At 39.8% G+C, this 24,139-nt stretch overlaps 1 protein-coding gene across 1 annotated transcript in view; it reads right to left on the reverse strand.

Annotated features, from left to right (window-relative positions):
- Positions 1–3,002: 3,002 nt before the first annotated feature.
- LOC112803625 (probable calcium-binding protein CML13) overlaps positions 3,003–24,139 on the reverse strand; it is a 35,282-nt gene continuing 14,145 nt past the window's right edge. The window contains exons 3-5 of the mRNA XM_025847109.2: positions 3,661–3,810; positions 3,481–3,583; positions 3,003–3,019 (exon numbers count right to left, since the gene is read on the reverse strand). Coding sequence (XP_025702894.2) covers positions 3,003–3,019; positions 3,481–3,583; positions 3,661–3,810 — 270 coding nt within the window. The remainder of the gene's footprint in view (positions 3,020–3,480; positions 3,584–3,660; positions 3,811–24,139) is intronic.

Here is a 24,139-nt window from a genome sequence, read left to right on the forward strand (position 1 = left end):
GGGTTTGGGTTAAATGGGTTTTGTGATTTTGGATGTTTAGGTTTGCTCTAATCCTTGCTTAACCTTGGATTTTGGCCATCAAATCTGTTGGGAGAGGTAAGAGATACTAAACCCTTGTAAAATTTGATTTATGTTGAGCCCTAGGTTGATTTTGCGGTGATTTATATGTATATAGCTTGATTATTGTGAGTTTGGAGCTCGTTGGTGCTTGTTTGAGCTAAATTAGTGATTGGATTGTGGTTGAAAGCTCACTTGATTTATATTGGGAATCGGCCAAGGTATGGTTTCGGTTTCTCTATGTAGTATATAATATTCATAGACACTTAGGCTAGTGACTCATAGGATAGGATTGGATTTGAATGGTTGATGAGTTGTTGGATTTAATTGTATGATGATGATTGACGAAATGATGAATTTTGAGTTGATAATGATGATTAATAGTGATATGTTGAGGATGCAAGATTGTGAAGTTGAGTAGTGGATTTATGTTGATAAATGTGGTATTGGTATTGATTTATTTGGTATTATGGTTGGAAAATTGTTAATGAAGTTGGACATATGAGATATATTAATATTGATATTGTGGATAAGGAAAAATATGGTATGTTTGGTGTAATATGCCATAGAGTGTTGAATTTGATGAGAATTGGAGTTTTGGAGTGGTTTGGGTTGGTTTGGTTGTGTTTTATGAAGGAATTGTGAAAATTGTGATTTTGGGTAAAAGTGGAATTTGGTGAATTTTGTTTGATCATGATTTTTGCCTCGATTTTCAAAATTAGTTGAAATTTATTTAGAATTAAAGATCTTTGAAAACCCTTTAAATAGGTATAAAGATTGTGAAATTTGGAATTTTTTAGAGGAAGTTATGATCATTCAAAAATTGGTGTTGAAAATTGGAAATTTTGCAAAGTTATAGAATTCTAAGTTTTCTGGTACGTGTGCACGCACACTCTACGGAAATGGTGACCTGTGTGCACGCACAGACCTGTGCGTCCGTATACACAGAGGCAGGCAATCTGCCTGCAACGCTGGCACGGCTTGTGCACGCGCACACCAATGGGAGAATTGCAACCTGTGCGTATGCACAAACCTGTGCGCATGCACACGTTAGGGAGGCCAATCTGTTGGGGGCGCTGGCATAGGTTGTGTGAGTGAACAGAGCTTTTATGTTTTGGTACCTGTGCGTACACACACCCCTGTGCATACGCACACTTAAAAAAAATTTCCTGGCCGTGAGCACGGACACCTCTGTGCAGACGCACACGCCCTGTTTCTCAAATTTTGCTTTGTTTTCAACTATGTCACCTTCCCGATGAGGTTGTAAGCTTCTATAACACCTTTTTAAGACCTTTGGTCATATTTTTGGGTGTTCAAACATGGGATATGGTTTAAGGGTTTTAGACACTGTTATTTGGAAAAGTTAGCAAATGGAGTACTAGGTTTCAGTTGTATTGGGGAACGGTTGAAGGTGTGATGAAAGTTTGATGAATGAGATGCAGAAAATCAAGGGACTGAAATGTGAATGAACAGTGGTTGAATAGAGTTGAGGACTCTGAATGAAGTGATGGATCCATCTTGAACTGTAAATATTTTAAAAACCACTGTATCACTTTTTATTGAGATTATGAGACGCTATGCGCCCGGTAGGGGCCGAGGTTGGAACCCGCCTGTCGAGGTAGCAGCCCTGGCGTAAGGGCGGTAGTTCGTCTCGCTTGCGCTTATATACGAGGTCGGAGGCAATAGATCCCGCTCGCATCCCTTCGGATCATCAGAGCATGCAGGCGCAAAACCCTGGACAGTGATCCGAGCACTATATCTCGGGGTTCCCACACCATGAATCCGAAGGGCGACATCTCCACGGAGATGTGTCGGGTTGGCAGTTGAACCGACAATGTGATATCACAGCCAGTAGGGCAGGCATTCATCATATGTATTTTCTACCTGTTTTTATGCTTTGCCGACTTGATATTGTTTCTCCCTATCTGTGAAATATGTCTAATTGCTACTTGTATTAATTGCTGTATATGCTTCTACTTGTGTTTTACTTGTATTGTATATACTTGTGCTTTGCTGGAGTTGAGGGGGGATTCAGAAGGCGGTAGCGATGGGATCGCATGGTGGATCGGATGGTGAAGGCTGTGGGAGAGCGGTGTTTGATTATAATAGAATTACCCTAAGATAGATTACCCTGTTATAGTATTACGGTTTAAGTTATACTGAGGAATTACATATTATGCTATTTTGGTTTAGTATGCTTTAAGCTTGAACTCTTGTGATGGATATGGAGTCTAGGATCACCTTTGGCATCCCGGGGTCTTATATCCTACATCACTGGGCACTGTTACCATACTGAGAACCTCCAGTTCTCATACCATATTCTGTTGTGTTTTTCAGATGCAGGTCGCAACGCACCTCAGTGAGTTGTCTGACTGGTGACAGGAGCGGAGCATCTGGACTATCTTTTGGAGTCTTTTAATTTACTATATATATATATGTCTCTCACTTTTGTATTTTGCTTTGGCCTAGAGGCTTGTATTGAGAGAACAAAATTTGTATAAGCGGTTTTTACTGTCTGGTTATGTACATGGTCTTTATATGGCTAGCCGGTTTCAACTCCGCGAGTCGTGGCTAGTGTCTTATGATATTATACTATTATACTATGATGTTTTGTTATTCTATACCTGGTTCTTATGTTTTAAGTTAGTAGCTACGTTAGTATATTTTGCGCTTTTCAAATTCGGTTTTTTGAGCTATATTCTTCATCGGGCTTCTAGATATTATCAACTCCTTCTATATATAATATATAAATAAGCTTAGAACTATCGTAACCTTTGATTAACCTTTGCTTTACGATGCGAGGTAAGGCTTAGGCTAATCAGGGTGTTACATTAATAAATTCTCAACCAACATGAAAGTAGTTCACCTTCACCTTGAGCACCACATCCTTATTAGACAACAAACCATTATAAGTCAACCAAAAGAGATAAAAACTTAGCTAGAGACTAGAGAACAGAGAAAACTATGAACATAAAAGAGAAAAAAAGGGAAATAAAAAAAGTTAAAGTGTTTTCATTTTCATTGTCTTTGGCCCTTTTCCATGCTATCTTTTTCCCGTTTCATAGAAAACTCACATTCTCAAAAATCCTCACTGTCTTCTTAGCCCTTTCACTTGCAAACATTTAATCTTATAAGAAATATGACCTCTCTTATCTTTTGCTTGTATGCTAGTTATAATTCTTATCAGATAAAAACATGACGCGAGTAATGCCCAACATCCCTTTTTATGGCCACCATTATCACTTATCTTTTACAGGAAGAGATGCCAGATTGCAGTGTCACACATTATTATCACAAAAAACCTTAATTGGAAGCATTAAGTCATAGCAAAATTTGTCACATAAAAAATTTTTAGACATAGAGGAGCATAGGCAAAAATTTCCATGTTATAACATAGATTTGAACAAGATATGATTAACTTACCATCTATGTCTGCCGTCTCTACCATGTCATGGATCTCTCTGTCAGTGAATCTTTCACCTAGATCTTTTGCAATGCGCTTGATGTCTGATACACATATCTTTCCCTACACTTGCCCCAAAGCCCAAGCGATGTGAATCAAGAAGATGATGTAGAAACGATGTAAAAAGCAAAAACACTTACATTTTTATCTTGATCAATAATCTGAAAAGCTTTCATGAGCTCTTCCTTAGTGTCCATTTCTCCAATTTTGGCCGTCATGTTCTCAAATTCTTCATAGTCAATTGCACCACCACCATCCTTGGGCACATCTGCTATCATTTGATTTATTTGCTGGAATAACAGTGTACTATTTGTAAGCAATACAAACAGACCTCTAACAAAAAGAATGACAAGATGATGTCTCATACAACACTATAAACAAACCACTTTCTCTTACGAAACTCCATTCAACCTTCTCTTTATCTTTTTTCCCTTTAATAGTCAAACATGATCTCTATTAAAGATCTACCTTATCTACCTTATATAATTTCAAAATTCAAATTTTACAAAATTTTAATAGGATTTGAGGTTTTTAGAACAAAAGAAGCTCACAAATCAAGACGATTCACCATACCAAGAAAATAATCACCAAAAGCTAATCTGTTGATGTGGTGACTTAACTGTATCACGTGTAGATTATTTAGTCTCTTGAAATATGAAGTCTCATGATTGACAAAAAAAATTATATTTCCAAATCATGTGTAGTAAAAATTGCAATTAGTTCACCAAAAAGTATGCAAAGTAAACAGATAAGCTCTTACATTAAACGAGTCCTTTTGAAAAGCTAGCAGATCATGTACATGTTATAACACCCTAATATTCAAATCCTTATGCTCGAGTCATAAGTCAATGATATTACGGTGGTACGACTCTCAAGGTGGACTTTTTATACATAATTATAAGTATAATTGAAAGGAATATTAATCGAAAAGCCTAAAAGGAGTGAAAATAAAAATCACAAAGTCGTATCACTCACGTTTTGACAACTTAAAGATAAAGCATGAAGTCGATAGCGCTATACAGATAAAGGCATAAAGGAGATTAAGAGAAAGACAATATATAGATATATAACATAAGTAGATAGCCACTAGTCGTGACCCGCGAAGTTTAAACCGGCTAGGGTACAGTATAACAGTAGTTAGCAACAATATCTCCTAATCTCTCCCAAAGAAGCATAAGATCCTCTATAGGTAAGTTCAAAAGAGTCCAATACATAATATAAGTTTTTCAAAATAAAGGTGGAGAGATTCTAAGCAAGTTATAAAGTAGAGAATATAAAGATCTTCGCCATCTCTAAGATGAACCACAGCTCACTTCTGAGCACCTGGACCTATATCTGAAAAACAAGAGATATATATAGAATGAAAACCCACGACCCATGGGTTCCCAGTGTGGTAAAAGTGCCAAATAAATACAATACATTGTAATAAAAACTCACTAAGCATCATGAACTTCCTTTCACCAAACATTCACCCTATGTTCTCGCTAATCCATAAATAGGCAACTGTCATAAGAAAATGCTAAATCTAATTCTTCTTCCTTATGCTTCCCAACTTTCTAACTCTCCACCGAATCCAAATCAGAATCATAAACAAAACCATCACCAGTTATTCTGCCTCAGCAATTTTATATCAATACATCAGATCCTCCCCTGGAGCAAGTGAATTCACTTTACTACGTCTACCCAGAGAGCTCAAATTATCTCATTCAAAAATCATCATCATTATTCAATCACATCATTAATTCATCTCATCAAGAACAGCCCTCAGCGTCTACGGACACCAGCATAAGGGACCTCTCAGTTGTACAAACACACGCAATACAAGCAAGTAATACACAATTAAAGTACAAGTAGAACAAGTAGCACATAATCAGGTAACATAGCACGTATGATATAGCAATCCAAAACAAGTAGGCAAACCCAAACAATTCAAATATATGCAAATGATGAATTCCTGCCCTACGGCTGATGATATCATCTGTCGGTTATATAGCCAACCGACATGTCCGGTAGCTAACCCGGGTACAGTCTATCTGTTGTGCATTAATATTATTAGAGGGAGTTCGTGTACTGTTAGCATTAGAGGGTATCTGCACCCTGTCGCCGTTAGAGGGTATCTGTGCCCTATCGCCATTAGAGGGTATTGGTGCCCTGTCACCCTAACAACCAGAGAGAAAACACAAGCATACTCACATTCAACATTTTCCAACATTATTCATTTACCACATTCGTTCATTTATCATATATGCATCTTCGGCATATTCGCCATATGTTAAAGCTTCCTCAATCAATCATCATGACCATATCATCATTTATACATCACTAATCATAACCCGGGGCAAGTGGGGCCCAACCACAACCCTTGCATCTACCGAGGAGGTACATTCTCATATGCCCAGGACGAACTAAGGAGGGGATCCTAACCTCCCACCATCTCGTTGGGGGCAATTTTACAATACCAGGAAGAACAATGAAGGGGATCCTCACCTTCCTCCATTTCTATGGGGTCGCACTTTCGAGAAAAAGAGCTCAAGATAAAGCAATCATTCAAAATCATATTTTCAATTCCAGCCATAAATCAATATTTATCATAGCCATCCGGCTCATAACATAACCTATAACCAGCAAATAATCATTATTAAATACTTTCCTTCGGCTCATGGCATACACCACACTTCCATCGTCACCCTCAACAACTCATACAATCATCATTACACATCATTCATCATTGATTCTCATTTTACTTCATCCACAAGTTACCACATATCCTAGCTTCTTCCCATCGCTAGGCATACTGATGACAAGTCATCTTAGGCTAGTTTCACAAGCCTTTTTCATTAGTTTTTCTTTGGTTTTCATGCATTTTTAGGCAATAAGTAAGTGTTTGAGCGAGAATTTCACGCTTGTCTTGACTCAATCAAATATTGGTAATTTTATGCATTTTCATTATATTTCTTGCAAGATTTAGTTGAAAATATGAATGATGCAAGATTCGATGATCATGCCAAGGCTTTAATGTACCTGTTTGGTTGATGACAGGTGAAAAGATGAAGGAAAAGGAGCAGAAAGCACAAAATAAGCTCAAAGGAAGAATTATGGACACATCTTTTTGAGTTGAGCATGCTTTGGAGCTTTAGGCCATGCTTTTAAAAGCGTTGGCCATGCTCAGCGCACGCGTACAAGAAGTTTACGTGTTAGGGATGAATTTTTGAAGACCCATGCGTACGCATGCATGACGCGTACGAGTGGAAGTGGTTGGCGCTCATTTGCAAAGAAAGCGCTACATTGCATGAGTGAGAATTTTCGAGCAAAATCTAAATTGGGAATGGAAGTTCATCCATCGATGCGTACGCGTGCATGACGCATATGCGTTGGTGGGACTTACCTGAAGAAGGACGCTGGTGGACGAAATTGTGATCACTATTCTTTTTGTATACTCTGATGACATTGTTTATTTTCACAACTCCGTTCAACTAACCAGCAAGTGTACTGGGTCGTCCAAGTAATAAACCTTACGTGAGTAAGGGTCGAATCCACAGAGATTGTTGGTATGAAGCAAGCTATGGTCACCTTGCAAATCTCAGTCAGGCAAATTAAAATAGTTTATGGGTTTTCGAAAATAGAAATAAAGGATAGAAATAAAAGGGATAGAAGACTTATGCAAATTCATTGGTAGGAATTTCAGATAAGCGAATGGAGATGCTGTAGAGCTCTTGGACGCCTGCTCTCCTACTGCTTCTATTCAATCCTTCTTACTCCTTCCCATGGCAAGCTTTGTATAGGGGTTCACCATCAACTGTGGCTACTTTCTTCCTCTCGGGGAAATATCCTGTGCGGCTGTCACTCGCACAGCTAACCAGTCTGGAGGCATCACCCATGGCTGATGGCTACATCCCATCCTCGCAGTGAAAACTAATGCTCACGCACTCTGTCACAGTACGGCTAATCACCGGTTGGTTCCCGCTCCTACTGGAATAGAATCCCTCTTTTGCGTCTGTCACTGACGCCCAGCAGGTTAAAGTTTGAAGCACGTCACAGTCATTCATTACCGGAATCCTACTCGGAATACCACAGACAAGGTGAGACTTTCCGGATCCTCATAAATGCCGCCATCTATCTAGCTTATACCATGAAGATTCTGTTGGGGAATCTAAGAGATACGCATCCAAGCTCTGTTGCATGTAGAACGGAAGTGGTTGTCAATCACGCGCGTTCATAAGTGAGAATGATAATGAGGGTAATCTGACTCATAACATTCATCATGTTCTTGGGTACGAATGAATATCTTGGAATAAGAATAAGATAGAAACTGAATAAGAGAAGATAGAATTTCATTAATACTTGAGGTACAGCAGAGCTCCACACCTTAATCTATGGTGTGCAGAAACTCCACCGTTGAAAATACATAAGCAAAGAGTTCAGGCATGGCCGAATGGCCAGCCCTCTCTAAAACGTGATCAATGATCTCCTAAGATGAAGAATAAAACAAAACTGAGACCAAAGATGAAACGTGGTCAAAAGACATCTAATACAATAGATAAATGTTCTATATATACTTAGACTAGCTCCTAGGGTTTACATGAGTAAGTAATTGATGCATAAATCCACTTCCGGGGCCCACTTGGTGTATGCTTGGGCTGAGCTTGATTAATCCACGAGCTGAGGCATTTCCTGGAGTTGAACTCCGAGTTATGACGTGTTTTGGGCGTTCAACTCCGGATCATGACGTTTTTCTGGCGTTTAACTCCAGACAGCAGCATGAACTTGGCGTTCAACGCCAAGTTACGTCGTCATTCTTCGAATAAAGCATGGACTATTATATATTGCTGGAAAGCCCTGGATGTCTATTTTCCAACGCCGTTGAGAGCGCGCCAATTGGAGTTCTGTAGCTCCAGAAAATCCATTTGAGTGCAGGGAGGTCAGATTCCAACAACATCAGCAGTCCTTTTGTCAGCCTTCTTCAGAGTTTTGCTCAAATCCTTCAATTTCAGCCAGAAATTACCTGAAATCACAGAAAAACACACAAACTCATAGTAAAGTCCAGAAATGTGAATTTAACATAAAAACTAATGAAAACATCCCTAAAAGTAGCTTAAACTTACTAAAAACTATATAAAAACAATGCCAAAAAGCGTATAAATTATCCGCTCATCACAACACCAAACTTAAATTGTTGCTTGTCCCCAAGCAATTGAAAATCAAATAGGATAAAAAGAAGAGAATATACTATAAAGTCCAAAATATCAATGAATATTAATTTAATTACATGAGCGGGACTTGTAGCTTTTTGCTTCTGAACAGTTTTGGCATCTCACTTTTTCCTTTGAAGTTTAGAGTGATTGGCTTCTCTAGGAACTTAGAATTTCGGATAGTGTTATTGACTCTCCTAGTTAAGCATGTTGATTCTTGAACACAGCTACTTATGAGTCTTGGCCGTGGCCCTAAGCACTTTGTCTTCCAGTATTACCACCGGATACACAAATGCCACAGACACATAACTGGGTGAACCTTTTCAGATTGTGACTCAGCTTTGCTAGAGTCCTGGTGCGCGAAATTGTGAACATTACTTTTTCACAACTCTCATAATCCCCGGTAATGGCTCCAAAAACGTGGTAGCTCAATACCATGGCATTACACAACTTCGCACAACTAACCAGCAAGTGCACTGGGTCGTCCAAGTAATAAACCTTACGTGAGTAAGGGTCGATCCCACGGAGATTGTTAGTATTGAAGCAAGCTATGGTCATCTTGTAAATCTTAGTCAGGCAAACTCAAATGGATATAGTGATGAACGAAAATAACATAAAGGTAAAGATAGTGATACTTATGTAATTCATTGATAGGAACTTCAGATAAGCGTATGAAGATGCCTTCCCTTCCGTCTCTCTGCTTTCCTACTGCCTTCATCCAATTCTTCTTACTCCTTTCCATGGCAAGCTCGTGTAGGGTTTCACTGTTGTCAGCAGCTACCTCCCATCCTCGCAGTGAAAACTAATGCTCATGCACTCTGTCACAGTGCGGCTAATCACCGGTTTGGTTCCCTCCCCTACCGGAATAGAATCACTCTTTTGCGTCTGTCACTAACGCCCAGTAGGTTACAGGTTTGAAGCACGTCACAGTCATTCAATCATTGAATCCTACTCAGAATACCACAGACAAGGTTTAGAAATTCTGGATTCTCTTGAATGCCGCCATCAGGTCCTGCCTATACCACGAAGACTCTGATCTCACGGAATGGTTGGCTCGTTTGTCAGGCGAGCACTCGGTTGTCAGGCGATCAACCATGCATCGTGCAATCAGGAATCCAAGAGATATTCACCAAGCCTCAAATGCTTGTAGAACAAGAGTGGTTGTCAGTCACTTTGTTCATGAGTGAGAATGGTGATGGGCGTCAATCATCACCTTCATCAAGTTGAAGAACAAGTGATATCTTGGAATAAGAACAAGAGGAATTGAATGGAAGAACAATAGTAATTGCATTAATACTCGAGGTACAGCAGAGCTCCACACCTTAATCTATGGTGTGTAGAAGCTCCACCGTTGAAAATACATAAGCATAAGGTCTAGGCATGGCCGAATGGCCAGCCTCCCAATGATCTAAGATAGCATAAAAATGAAGATAGCTACCAAAGTCTTCTTAAGATCTAAAGTGATCAAAAGATCCCAATACAATAGTAAAAGGTTCTACTTATAAGAACTAGTAGCCTAAGGTGTACAGAAATGAGTAAATGACATAAAAATCCACTTCTGGGCCCACTTGGTGTGTGCTTGGGCTGAGCATTGAAGCATTTTTCGTGCAGAGACTCTTCTTGGAGTTAAACGCCAGCTTTGGTGCCAGTTTGGGCGTTTAACTCCCATTTGGGTGCCAGTTCCAGCGTTTAACGCTGGGATTTCTTGAGGTGACTTTGAACGCCGGTTTGGGCCATCAAATCTTGGGCAAAGTATGGACTATCATATATTGCTGGAAAGCCCAGGATGTCTACTTTCCAACGCCGTTGAGAGCGCGCCAATTGGGCTCCTGTAGCTCCAGAAAATCCACTTCGAGTGCAGGGAGGTCAGAATCCAACAGCATCTGCAGTCCTTTTTGGTCTCAGAATCAGATTTTTGCTCAGGTCCCTCAATTTCAGCCAAAAAATACTTGAAATTACAGAAAAACACACAAACTCATAGTAAAGTCCAGAAAAGTGAATTTTAACTAAAAAATAATAAAAATATACTAAAAACTAACTAGATCATATCAAAAACATACTAAAAACAATGCCAAAAAGTATACAAATTATCCGCTCATCACAACACCAAACTTAAATTGTTGCTTGTCCCCAAGCAACTGAAAATCAAATAAGATAAAAAGAAGAGAATATGCAATGAATTCCAAAAACATCTGTGAAGATCAGTATTAATTAGATGAGCGGGGCTTTTAACTTTTTGCCTCTGAATAGTTTTGGCATCTCACTCTATCCTTTGAAATTCAGAATGATTGGCTTCTTTAGGAACTCAGAATCCAGATAGTGTTAATGATTCTCCTAGTAAAGTATGATGATTCTTGAACATAGCTACTTGTTGAGTCTTGGCTGTGGCCCAAAGCACTCTGTCTTCCAGTATTACCACCGGATACATACATGCCACAGACACATAATTGGGTGAACCTTTTCAGATTGTGACTCAGCTTTGCTAAAGTCCCCAATTAGAGGTGTCCAGGGTTCTTAAGCACACTCTTATTGCCTTGGATCACAACTCTTATTTCTCTCTCTTTTTTCGTTTTTTTTTTCTCTTTTTTTTTTCGTTTTTTTTTTTGAAAGTGCTTTTTCTTGCTTCAAGAATCATTTTAATGATTTTTCAGATCCTCATTAACATGTCTCCTTTTTCATCATTCTTTCAAGAGCCAACATTCATGAACCACAAATTCAAGATACATATGCACTGTTTAAGCATACATTCAGAGAACAAAAATATTACCACCACATCAAAATAATTAAACTATTATAAAATTCAAAATTCATGCAATTCTTCCTTTTTCAATTAAGCACATTTTTATTCAAGAAAGGTGATGGATTCATAGGACATTCATAACTTTAAGGCATAGACACTAAGACACTAATGATCACAAGACACAAACATGGATAAACATAAGCATAAAATTCGAAAAACAGAAGAACAAATAACAAGAAAATCAAAGAACGGGTCCACCTTAGTGATGGCGGCTCTTTCTTGCTCTTGAAGATCCTATGGAGTGCTTGAGCTCCTCAATGTCTCTTCCTTGTCTTTGTTGCTCCTCCCTCATGATTCTTTGATCTTCTCTAATTTCATGAAGGATGATGGTGTGTTCTTGGTGCTCCACCCTTAGTTGTCCTATGTTGGAACTCAACTCTCCTAGGGAGGTGTGTAGTTGCTCCCAATAGTTTTGTGGAGGAAAATTCATCCCTTGAGGAATTTCAGGGATTTCATGATGAGTGGGATCTCTTGTGTACTCCATCCTTTTCTTGGTGATGGGCTTGTCCTCATGAATGGGGATGTCTCCCTCTATGTCAACTCCAACTGAATAATAGAGGTGACAAATGAGATGAGGAAAGGCTAACCTTGCCAAGGTGGAGGTCTTGTCCGCCACTTTATAGAGTTCTTGGGCTATAACCTCATGAACTTCTATTTCTTCTCCAATCATGATGCTATGGATCATGATGGCCCGGTCTATGGTAACTTCGGACCGGTTGCTAGTGGGGATGATTGAGCGTTGTATGAACTCTAACCATCCTCTAGCCACGGGCTTGAGGTCATGCCTTCTCAATTGGACCGGCTTTCCTCTTGAATCTTGCTTCCATTGTGCGCCCTCTTCACATATAACTGTGAGGACTTGGTCCAACCTTTGATCAAAGTTGACCCTTCTAGTGTAAGGATGCTCATCTCCTTGCATCATAGGCAAGTTGAACGCCACCCTCACACTCTCCGGACTAAAATCCAAGTATTTCCCCCGAACCATAGTAAGATAATTCTTTGGATTCGGGTTCACACTTTGGTCATGGTTCTTGGTGATCCATGCATTGGCATAGAACTCTTGAACCATCAAGATTCCGACTTGTTGAATGGGGTTGGTAAGAACTTCCCAACCTCTTCTTCGGATCTCATGGCGGATCTCCGGATATTCACCCTTTTTGAGTGAAAAAGGGACCTCGGGGATCACCTTCTTCAAGGCCACAACTTCATAGAAGTGGTCTTGATGCACCCTTGAGAGAAATCTATCCATCTCCCATGACTCGGAGGTGGAAGCTTTTGCCTTCCCTTTCCTCTTTTTAGAGGTTTCTCCGGCCTTGGATGCCATAATGGTTATGGAAAAACGAAAAAGCAACGCTTTTACCACACCAAACTTAAAATGTTTGCTCGTCCTCGAGCAAAAGAAGAAAGAAGAGAGTAGACGAAGAAGAAATGAGGAAGAGGGAGATGGTGGTGTGTTCGGCCAAAGAGGGGGAGAAGTGGTGTTTAGGTTGTGTGAAAATGAAGGGTTGAAGAAGGGTATATATAGGAGAGAGGGGGGTAAAGGTTCGGCCATTATGGGTGGGTTTGGGAGGGAAAGTGGTTTGAATTTGAAGGGTGAGGTTGGTGGGGATTTATGAAGGATGGATGTGAGTGGTGAAGAGAAAGATGGGATTTGATAGGTGAAGGGTTTTTGGGGAAGAGGTGTTGAGGTGATTGGTGAATGGGGGAAGAAGAGAAAGAGTGATGGTAGGGTCCTGTGGGGTCCACAGATCCTGTGGTGTCAAGGAAAGGGCATCCTTGCACCAAATGGCATCAAAATCCACGTTTTGAGCCAATTCTGGCGTTAAACGCCGGGCTGGTGCCCATTCCTGGCGTTTAACGCCAGGTTCTTGCCTTTTACTGGCGTTTAACGCCAGTCTGGTGCCCCTTTCTGGCGTTAAACGCCCAGAATGGTGCCAGACTGGGCGTTAAACGCCCAACTGCTAGGCTGACTGGCGTTTGAACGCCAGCAGCATCTTCCTCCAGGGTGTGCTATTTTTCTTCCTGTTTTTCATTTTGTTTTTGCTTTTTTCATTGTTTTTGTGACTTCTTATGATTATCAACCTACAAAAAAGATAAAATAACAAAAGAAAATAATTAATTATAAAACATTGGGTTGCCTCCCAACAAGCGCTTCTTTATTGTCACTAGCTTGACAGAGGACTCTCATGGAGCCTCAGAAATGCTCAGAACCGTGTTGGAACTTCCCAACACCAAACTTAGAGTTTGAGTGTGGGGTTTCAACACCAAACTTAGAATTTGGTTGTGGCCTCCCAACACCAAACTTAGAGTTTGACTGTGGGGGCACTGTTTGGCTCTGTTTTGAGAGAAGCTCTTCATGCTTCCTCTCCATGATGACAGAGGGATATCCTTGGGCCTTAAACACCAAGGACTCTTCATTCACTTTGAATGATCAGCTCTCCTCTATCAACATCAATCACAGCCTTTGCTGTGGCTAGGAAGGGTCTGCCAAGGATGATGGATTCATCCATGCATTTCCCAGTCTCTAGGACTATGAAATCAGTAGGGATGTAATGGTCTTCAACCTTGACCAGAACATCCTCTACAAGTCCATAGGCTTGTTTTCTTGAGTTGTCTGCCATCTCTAGTGAGATTTTTGCAGCTTGTACCTCATAGATCCCTAATTTCTCCATTACAGAGAGGGGCATGAGGTTTACACTCGATCCTAAGTCACACAAGGCCTTCTTGAAGGTCATGGTGCCTATGGTACAAGGTATAGAAAACTTCCCAGGGTCCTGCCTCTTTTGAGGCAATTGCTGCCTAGACAAGTTATCCAGTTCTTTGGTGAGCAAAGGGGGTTCATCCTCCCAAGTCTCATTTCCAAATAACTTGTCATTTAGCTTCATGATTGCTCCAAGGCATTTAGCAACTTGCTCTTCAGTGACATACTCATCCTCTTCAGAAGAAGAATACTCATCAGAGCTCATGAATGGCAGAAGTAAGTCCAATGGAATCTCTATGGTCTCATCTTGAGCCTCAGATTCCCAAGGTTCCTCATTGGGGAACTCATTGGAGGTCAGTGGGCGTCCATTGAGGTCTTCCTCAGTGGCGTTCACTGCCTCTTCTTCCTCCCAGAATTTGGCCATGTTGATGGCCTTGCACTCTCCTTTTGGGTTTTCTTCAGTATTGCTTGGGAGAGTGCTTGGAGGAAGTTCAGTAATTTTCTTGCTCAGCTGACCCATTTGTCCTTCCAGATTCCTAATGGAAGATCTAGTTTCAGTCATGAAACTTTGAGTGGTTTTGATTAGATCAGAGACCATGGTTGCCAAGTCAGAGGTATTCTGCTTAGAACTCTCTGTCTGTTGCTGAGAAGATGATGGAAAGGGCTTGCTATTGCTAAACCTGTTTCTTCCACCATTATTGTTATTGAAACCTTGTTGAGGTCTCTGTTGATCCTTCCATGAAAGATTTGGATGATTCCTCCATGAAGGATTGTAGGTGTTTCCATAGGGTTCTCCCATGTAATTCACCTCTTCTATTGAAGGGTTCTCAGGATCATTAGCTTCTTCCTCAGATGAAGCTTCCTTAGTACTGCTTGGTGCATTTTGCATCCCAGACAGACTTTGAGAAATCATATTGACTTGTTGAGTCAATATTTTATTCTGAGCCAATATGGCATTCAGAGTGTCAATCTCAAGAACTCCTTTCTTCTGACTAGTCCCATTGTTCACAGGATTTCTTTCAGAAGTGTACATGAATTGGTTATTTGCAACCATTTCAATCAGTTCTTGAGCTTCAGTAGGCGTCTTCTTCAGATGAAGAGATCCTCCAGAAGAGCTATCCAAGGACATCTTGGATAGTTCAGAGAGACCATCATAGAAAATACCTATGATGCTCCATTCAGAAAGCATGTCAGTGGGACACTTTCTGATCAATTGTTTGTATCTTTCCCAAGCTTCATAGAGGGATTCTCCTTCCTTCTGTCTGAAGGTTTGGACTTCCACTCTTAGCTTACTCAATTTTTGAGGTGGGAAGAACTTTGCCAAGAAGGCATTGACTAGCTTTTCCCAAGAGTCCAGGCTTTCTTTAGGTTGAGAATCCAACCATGTTCTAGCTCTGTCTCTTACAGCAAAAGGGAATAGCATCAGTCTGTAGACCTCAGGGTCAACCCCATTAGTCTTGACTGTGTCACAGATTTGCAAGAATGCAGCTAAAAACTGATGAGGATCTTCCAATGGAAGTCCATGGAACTTGCAATTCTGTTGCATTAGAGAAACTAATTGAGGCTTAAGCTCAAAGTTGTTTGCTCCAATGGCAGGGATAGAGATGCTTCTCCCATAGAAATCAGGAGTAGGTGCAGTAAAGTCACCCAGCACCTTCCTTGCATTGTTGGCATTGTTGTTGTTTTCGGCTGCCATTTGTTCTTCTTCCTTGAAGAGTTCGTTCAAGTGCTCTAAAGAGAGTTGTGCTTTGGCTTCTCTTAGCTTTCTCTTCAAGGTCCTTTCAGGTTCAGGATCAGCCTCAACAAGAATGCCTTTGTCTTTGCTCCTGCTCATAAGAAAGAGAAGAGAACAAGAAAGTGTGGAATCCTCTATGTCACAGTACAGAGATTCCTTTAGGTGTCAGAGGAAAAGAAGAGTAGAAGACAGAAGTGGAAAATTCGAACTTAACAGAGAAAATGGAGTTCGAATTTTTGCATTAAGGGATAGTGTTAGTCCATAAATAGAAGGATGTGAGAAGGAGGGAAGTTATTTTCGAAAATTAAGTGAAAAATTTAAAACATTTTTGAAAAACACTACTTAATTTTCGAAAATGAAAAGGGAAAAGAAATCAAGTGATTTTTGAAAAAGATTTTGAAATTAGAAATCAAAAGGATTTGATTGAAAACTATTTTGAAAAAGATGTGGTTAAGAAGATATGATTGATTAAAAAAAATGTGATTGAGAAGATATGATTTGAAAAATATTGTAAAAAGATTTGATTTGAAAATTAAAAACTTGACTAACAAGAAAAGATATGATTCAAACATTAAACCTTTCTCAACAGAAAAGGCAACATACTTGAAATGTTGAATCAAATCATTAATTGGTAGCAAGTATCTTTAAAAATGGAAAGAAATTGGTTTTGAAAAAGATTTGATTGGAAAATTGATTTGAAAAAGATTTGATTTTGAAAAACTTTTGAAAACTTGAAAAAAAATTGATTTTGAAAGCAAAATCTTCCCCCTTTGCCATCCTGGCGTTAAACGCCCAGAATGGTGCACATTCTGGCGTTTAACGCCCAAAACTACACCCTTTTGGGCGTTAAACGCCCAGCCAGGCACCCTGGCTGGCGTTTAAACGCCAGTCTGTCTTCTTCACTGGGCATTTTTGAATGCCCAACTTTTTCTGTGTGATTCCTCTGCAGTATGTTCTGAATCTTCAATTCTCTGTATAATTGACTTGAAAAGACACAAATTAAAAATATTTTTGGATTTTTAATAATAAGGAATAATTAAAATGCAACTAAAATCAAATAATAATGCATGCAAGACACCAAACTTAGCAGTTTGTATACCATTGACACTAACAAAATGAGAATGCATATAATAAAACACTCAAGTCAATAGAATTCAAAGATCAAAACAAAGAAATCATCAAGAACAACTTGAAGATCACTTAGACATATGAATGCATGCAATTGACACCAAACTTATGATGAGACTCTAGACTCAAACAAGAAATATTTTTGGATTTTATGATTTTGTAAAATTTTTTTGTGTTTTTCGAAAATTAAGTGGAGAAAAAGTATCAAAATTCTTAATGAGAATTCCAGGAATCAGTGCAATGCTAGTCTAAGACTCCGGTCCAGGAATTAGACATGGCTTCACAGCCAGCCAAGCTCTCAAAGAAAGCTTCGGTCCAAAACACTAGACATGGCCAAAGGCCAGCCAAGCCTTAGCAGATCACTGCTCCAAAAGCAAGATTGATGAAAAATCAACAAGCTCTTGTGATGATAAGTTGAAACCTCGGTCCAATGAGATTAGACATGGCTTCTCAGCCAGCCAGATTTCAACAAATCATCATGAAACTCTAGAATTCATCTTCAAGAATTTCGAAAAAAATAAATACCTAATCTAAGCAACAAGATGAACCGTCAGTTGTCCAGCCTGAACAATCCCGGGCAATAACACCAAGAACTTGATGTTGTTGCCGGATCTTGGCACTGATGTTACCAAAAGCTTGCTCAAAACTTGAACAATCCCCGGCAACGGCGCCAAAAACTTGGTGCGCGAAATTGTGAACATTACTTTTTCACAACTCTCATAATCCCCGGTAATGGCTCCAAAAACGTGGTAGCTCAATACCATGGCATTACACAACTTCGCACAACTAACCAGCAAGTGCACTGGGTCGTCCAAGTAATAAACCTTACGTGAGTAAGGGTCGATCCCACGGAGATTGTTAGTATTGAAGCAAGCTATGGTCATCTTGTAAATCTTAGTCAGGCAAACTCAAATGGATATAGTGATGAACGAAAATAACAGAAAGGTAAAGATAGTGATACTTATGTAATTCATTGATAGGAACTTCAGATAAGCGTATGAAGATGCCTTCCCTTCCGTCTCTCTGCTTTCCTACTGCCTTCATCCAATTCTTCTTACTCCTTTCCATGGCAAGCTCGTGTAGGGTTTCACTGTTGTCAGCAGCTACCTCCCATCCTCGCAGTGAAAACTAATGCTCATGCACTCTGTCACAGTGCGGCTAATCACCGGTTTGGTTCCCTCCCCTACCGGAATAGAATCACTCTTTTGCGTCTGTCACTAACGCCCAGTAGGTTACAGGTTTGAAGCACGTCACAGTCATTCAATCATTGAATCCTACTCAGAATACCACAGACAAGGTTTAGACCTTCCGGATTCTCTTGAATGCCACCATCAGGTCCTGCCTATACCACGAAGACTCTGATCTCACGGAATGGTTGGCTCGTTTGTCAGGCGAGCACTCGGTTGTCAGGCGATCAACCATGCATCGTGCAATCAGGAATCCAAGAGATATTCACCAAGCCTCAAATGCTTGTAGAACAAGAGTGGTTGTCAGTCACTTTGTTCATGAGTGAGAATGGTGATGGGCGTCAATCATCACCTTCATCAAGTTGAAGAACAAGTGATATCTTGGAATAAGAACAAGCGGAATTGAATGGAAGAACAATAGTAATTGCATTAATACTCGAGGTACAGCAGAGCTCCACACCTTAATCTATGGTGTGTAAAAGCTCCACCGTTGAAAATACATAAGCATAAGGTCTAGGCATGGCCGAATGGCCAGCCTCCCAATGATCTAAGATAGCATAAAAATGAAGATAGCTACCAAAGTCTTCTTAAGATCTAAAGTGATCAAAAGATCCCAATACAATAGTAAAAGGTTCTACTTATAAGAACTAGTAGCCTAAGGTGTACAGAAATGAGTAAATGACATAAAAATCCACTTCTGGGCCCACTTGGTGTGTGCTTGGGCTGAGCATTGAAGCATTTTTCGTGCAGAGACTCTTCTTGGAGTTAAACGCCAGCTTTGGTGCCAGTTTGGGCGTTTAACTCCCATTTGGGTGCCAGTTCCAGCGTTTAACGCTGGGATTTCTTGAGGTGACTTTGAACGCCGGTTTGGGCCATCAAATCTTGGGCAAAGTATGGACTATCATATATTGCTGGAAAGCCCAGGATGTCTACTTTCCAACGCCGTTGAGAGCGCGCCAATTGGGCTTCTGTAGCTCCAGAAAATCCACTTCGAGTGCAGGGAGGTCAGAATCCAACAGCATCTGCAGTCCTTTTTGGTCTCAGAATCAGATTTTTGCTCAGGTCCCTCAATTTCAGCCAGAAAATACCTGAAATTACAGAAAAACACACAAACTCATAGTAAAGTCCAGAAAAGTGAATTTTAACTAAAAACTAATAAAAATATACTAAAAACTAACTAGATCATATCAAAAACATACTAAAAACAATGCCAAAAAGTATACAAATTATCCGCTCATCAAGTCCCCAGTTAGTGGGGTCCAGAGCTCTTAAGCACACTCTTTTTTGCTTTGGATCACGACTTTAACCACTCAATCTCAAGCTTTTCACTTGGACCTTCATGACACAAGCACATGGTTAGGGACAGCTTGATTTAGCCGCTTAGGCCTGGATTTAATTTCCTTGGGCCCTCCTATCCATTGATGCTCAAAGCCTTGGATCCTTTTTACCCTTGCCTTTTGGTTTTAAGGGCTATTGGCTTTTTCTACTGCTCCTTCTTTTTCTTTCTCAATTTTTTGCCATTTTTTTTTCTTTTTTTTTTTCAAGCTTTTGCTTTTTCACTGCTTTTTCTTGCTTCAAGAATCAATTCATGAATTTTTTAGTTCATCAATAACATTTCTCTTTGTTCATCATTCTTTCAAGAGCCAACAATTTTAACACTCATAAACAACAAGATCAAAAATATGCACTGTTCAAGCATTCATTCAAAAAACAAAAATTATTGCCACCACATCAATATAATTAAATTAAATTCAATAATAATTTCGAAATTTATGTACTTCTTGTTCTTTTGAATTAAAACATTTTTCATTTAAGAGAAGTGAAGGATTAATGGATTTTATTCATAGCTTTAAGGCATGGTTACACACTAATGATCATGAAGTAAAGACACAAAACATAAATAAACACAATATTAAAAACCGAAAACAGAAAGAAATAAGAGCAAGGAATGAATCCACCTGAGTGAAGGTGGCGCCTTTTTGAAGGTCCAATGGTGCTTTTTGAGCTCCTCTATGTCTCTTCCTTGCTTCTGTTGAATGATTCCTAGTGATTTTGGTACTCCTATCCATAGTTGCTCCCAATAGTTGTGTGGAGGACCATTTATTCCCTGAGGTATCTCAGGGATTTCTTGATTTGCAGTCAAATGTTCTACCCCTGAGCTATGACGGCTTATATTTTCCATCTCCCAAGACTCAGAGGTGGAAGCTTTTGTCTTCCCTTTGAGGTTTCTCTGGCCTTTGGGTGCCATTAATGGTAATGGAAAAGCAAAAAAGCTATGCTTTTACCACACCAAACTTAAAATATTGCTCGCCCTCGAGCAAGAAAAGAAAGAAGAGAAGAAGAAGAAGAAGATAATGGAGGTGAGTGAGGGGAGATGGATTCGGCTATATGGGTGGGATTGGGTGGGAAAGAGAAGTTAAATTGTAAAGGTAGGTGGGGTGTATGGGGTAGAATGGGTAGCAGCAGGTGGTGAATGAAAAACAGAAGGGATGATCATGAATGGAAAGAGAGAGGGCGAGGTAGGTGGGGATCCTGTGAGGTCCATAGATCCTGAGGTGAAAAGAAATACCATTCCTTCACCAAATAGGCATGTAAGATGCCTTGGCACACCATTCTGGCGTTCAAACGCCCATTGGTGCATGTTCTGGGCGTTCAACGCCCATGTGATGCATGTTTCTGGCGTTGAACGCCAGTTTCATGCTTGTTCCTGGCGTTCAGCGCCAGTTTGTCCTCTCTGTGCACCATCCTGGCGTTTAACGCCAGGTTGTTGCTTGTTTTGGGCGTTCAGCGCCAGAATGGTGCTCTGTTCTGGCGTTGAACGCCGGCCAGATGCACCTTCTGGGCGTTGAACGCCAGCCCGTGCGTCCTCCAGGGTGAAAAATTTTTTTCTTCTGTTTTTGACTCTGTTTTTAATTTTTTTGATTTTTTCGTGACTCCTCATGATCATGTACCTAATTAAACACAAAAATAACAAAGAAACAAAATAAAATAAAATTAGATAAATAAAATTGGGTTGCCTCCCAACAAGCGCTTCTTTAATGTCAATAGCTTGACAGTGGCTCTCATGGAGCTAAAAGGTGATCAGGTCAATTTTGTATAGTCCCAACACCAAACTTAGAGTTTGACTGTGTGGGTTCTTCTTGACTCTGAACTGAGAGAAGCTCTTCATGCTTACTCTCTTCTGTCACAGAGGGAAGGCCATGTGCCTTAAACACAAGGTAGTCCCCATTCAATTGAAGGACTAACTCTCCTCTGTGAACATCTATCACAGCTTCTGCTGTAGCTAGGAAAGGTCTTCCTAGGATGATGCATTCATCATCTTCCTTCCTAGTATCTAGGATTATGAAATCAGTAGGGATGTAAAGGCCTTCAACCTTTACTAGCACGTCCTCTACTATCCCATGAGCTTCTCTCATGGACTTGTCTGCCAATTGTAATGAAAACAGGGCAGGTTGTACCTCAATGATCCCCAGCTTCTCCATTACAGAGAGTGGCATAAGATTTATCCCTGACCCAAGATCACATAGAGCTTTTTCAAAGCTCATGGTGCCAATGGTGCAAGGTATTAAGAATTTGCCAGGATCTTGTTTCTTTTGAGGTAGAGTTTCCTGAATCCAAGTTTCTAATTCACTAATGAGCAAGGGAGGTTCACTGTCCCAAGTCTCATTACCAAACAGCTTGGCATTCAGCTTCATGATAGCTCCTAAGTATTGAGCAACTTGCTCTCCAGTCACATCTTCATCTTCCTCAGAGGATGAATATTCTTCAGAGCTCATGAATGGCAGAAGGAGATTTAATGGAATCTCTATGGTCTCTAGGTGAGCCTCAGATTCCTCAGGATCCTTAATAGGAAACTCCTTCTTGCTTGAGGAACATCCCAGGAGGTCTTTCTCACTAGGATTTTCGTCCTCCTCCTCCTTGATGCATTTGGCCATGTTGACTAAGTCAATGGCTTTGCACTCTCCTTTTGGATTCTCTTCTGTATTACTTGGGAGAATGCTGGGAGGAGTTTCAATAACTTTCTTACTCAGCTGGCCTACTTGTGCCTCCAAATTTCTAATGGAGGATCTTGTTTCATTCATGAAACTGAAAGTGGCCTTTGACAGATCAGAGACTATATTGGCTAAATTAGAATTATTTTGATCAGAGTTCTCTGTCTGTTGCTGAGAAGATGATGGATATGGCTTACTATTATTCAGCCTATTGCGTCCACCATTGTTAAAGCCTTGTTGAGGCTTTTGTTGATCCTTCCAGGAGAAATTTGGGTGATTTCTCCATGATGGGTTATAAGTGTTTCCATAAGGTTCACCCAGATAATTAACCTCTGCCATGGCAGGGTTTTCAGGATCATAAGCTTCTTCAGAAGCTACCTCTCTAGTACTGTTGGATGCATGTTGCAAACCATTCAGATTTTGAGAGATTATGTTGACCTGTTGAGTCAACATTTTGTTCTGAGCCAATATGGCATTCAGAGCATCAATTTCAAGAACTCCTTTCTTCTGAGGTACCCCATTATTCACGGAATTCGTCTCAGAGGTGTACATAAACTGGTTGTTTGCAACCATGTCAATGAGTTCTTGAGCCTCTTCAGGCGTTTTCTTTAGGTTAATAGATCCACCTGCAGAATGGTCCAGTGACATTTTCGAAAATTCAGAGAGACCATAATAGAATATATCTAATAGGGTCCATTCTGAAAACATGTCAGATGGACATCTCTTGGTCAGCTGCTTGTATCTTTCCCAAGCTTCATAGAGGGATTCACCATCTTTTTGTTTGAAGGTTTGAACATCCACTCTCAGCTTGCTCAGCTTTTGAGGAGGGAAGAACTTATCTAAGAAAGCAGTGACAAGCTTATCCCAGGAGTCCAGGCTATCCTTAGGTTGTGAATCCAACCATATTCTAGCTCTGTCTCTTACAGCAAAAGGGAAAAGCATGAGTCTGTAAACTTCAGGATCAACTCCATTCGTTTTTACAGTCTCACAGATCTGCAAGAATTCAGTTAAGAACTGATAAGGATCTTCAGATGGAAGTCCATAAAACTTGCAGTTTTGTTGCATTAATGCAACTAGTTGAGGCTTAAGCTCAAAGTTATTGGCTCCAATGGCAGGAATGGAGATGCTTCTTCCATCAAACTTGGATGTTGGCTTTGTGAAGTCACCAAGCATTCTCCTTGCATTATTATCATTATTATTTGCGGCTGCCATGTCCTTCTCTTGTTCGAAAATTTCTGAAAGGTTGTTTCTGGATTGTTGTAATTTAGCTTCTCTTAATTTTCTCTTCAGAGTCCTTTCAGGTTCTGGATCAACTTCAACAAGAGTGCCCTTTTCCCTGTTCCTGCTCATATGAAAGAGAAGAAAACAAGAAAAGAAAGAGGAATCCTCTATGTCACAGTATAGAGATTCCTTTATGTTAGTAGAGGAAGAAAGGGATAGAAGAATCCAAATACAAGGGATATAAGAAGTTCGGATTCTTAGATGAAGAGAGGTGAAGAGAAGTGTTAGTAATTAATTAATTAAATAGAAGAAGAGAGGAGAGGGAGAGGATTTTCGAAAATAATTTTTGAAAATAGGTTAGTGATTTTCGAAAATTAAAGACAAAATATAATTAAAATTTAAAATTTTAAAACAAAAAGAATTTTTGAAAAAGAGAGGGAGAATTTTCGAAAATTAGAGAGGGAAAGGTAGTTAGGTAGTTTTGAAAAAGATAAGAAACAAACAAAAAGTTAGTTAGTTGATTGAAAAAGATTTGAAATCAAAATTTTGAAAAAGATAAGAAGATAAGAAGTTAGATAACATATTTTGAAATCAAATTTTGAAAAAAAGATAAAATAAGATAAAAGATAAAAAGATAAGATAAAAATTTTAATAAAAAGATATTTT

This window comes from Arachis hypogaea, chromosome 5, assembly GCF_003086295.3.
Source record: "Arachis hypogaea cultivar Tifrunner chromosome 5, arahy.Tifrunner.gnm2.J5K5, whole genome shotgun sequence".
Lineage (NCBI taxonomy): Eukaryota > Viridiplantae > Streptophyta > Magnoliopsida > Fabales > Fabaceae > Arachis > Arachis hypogaea.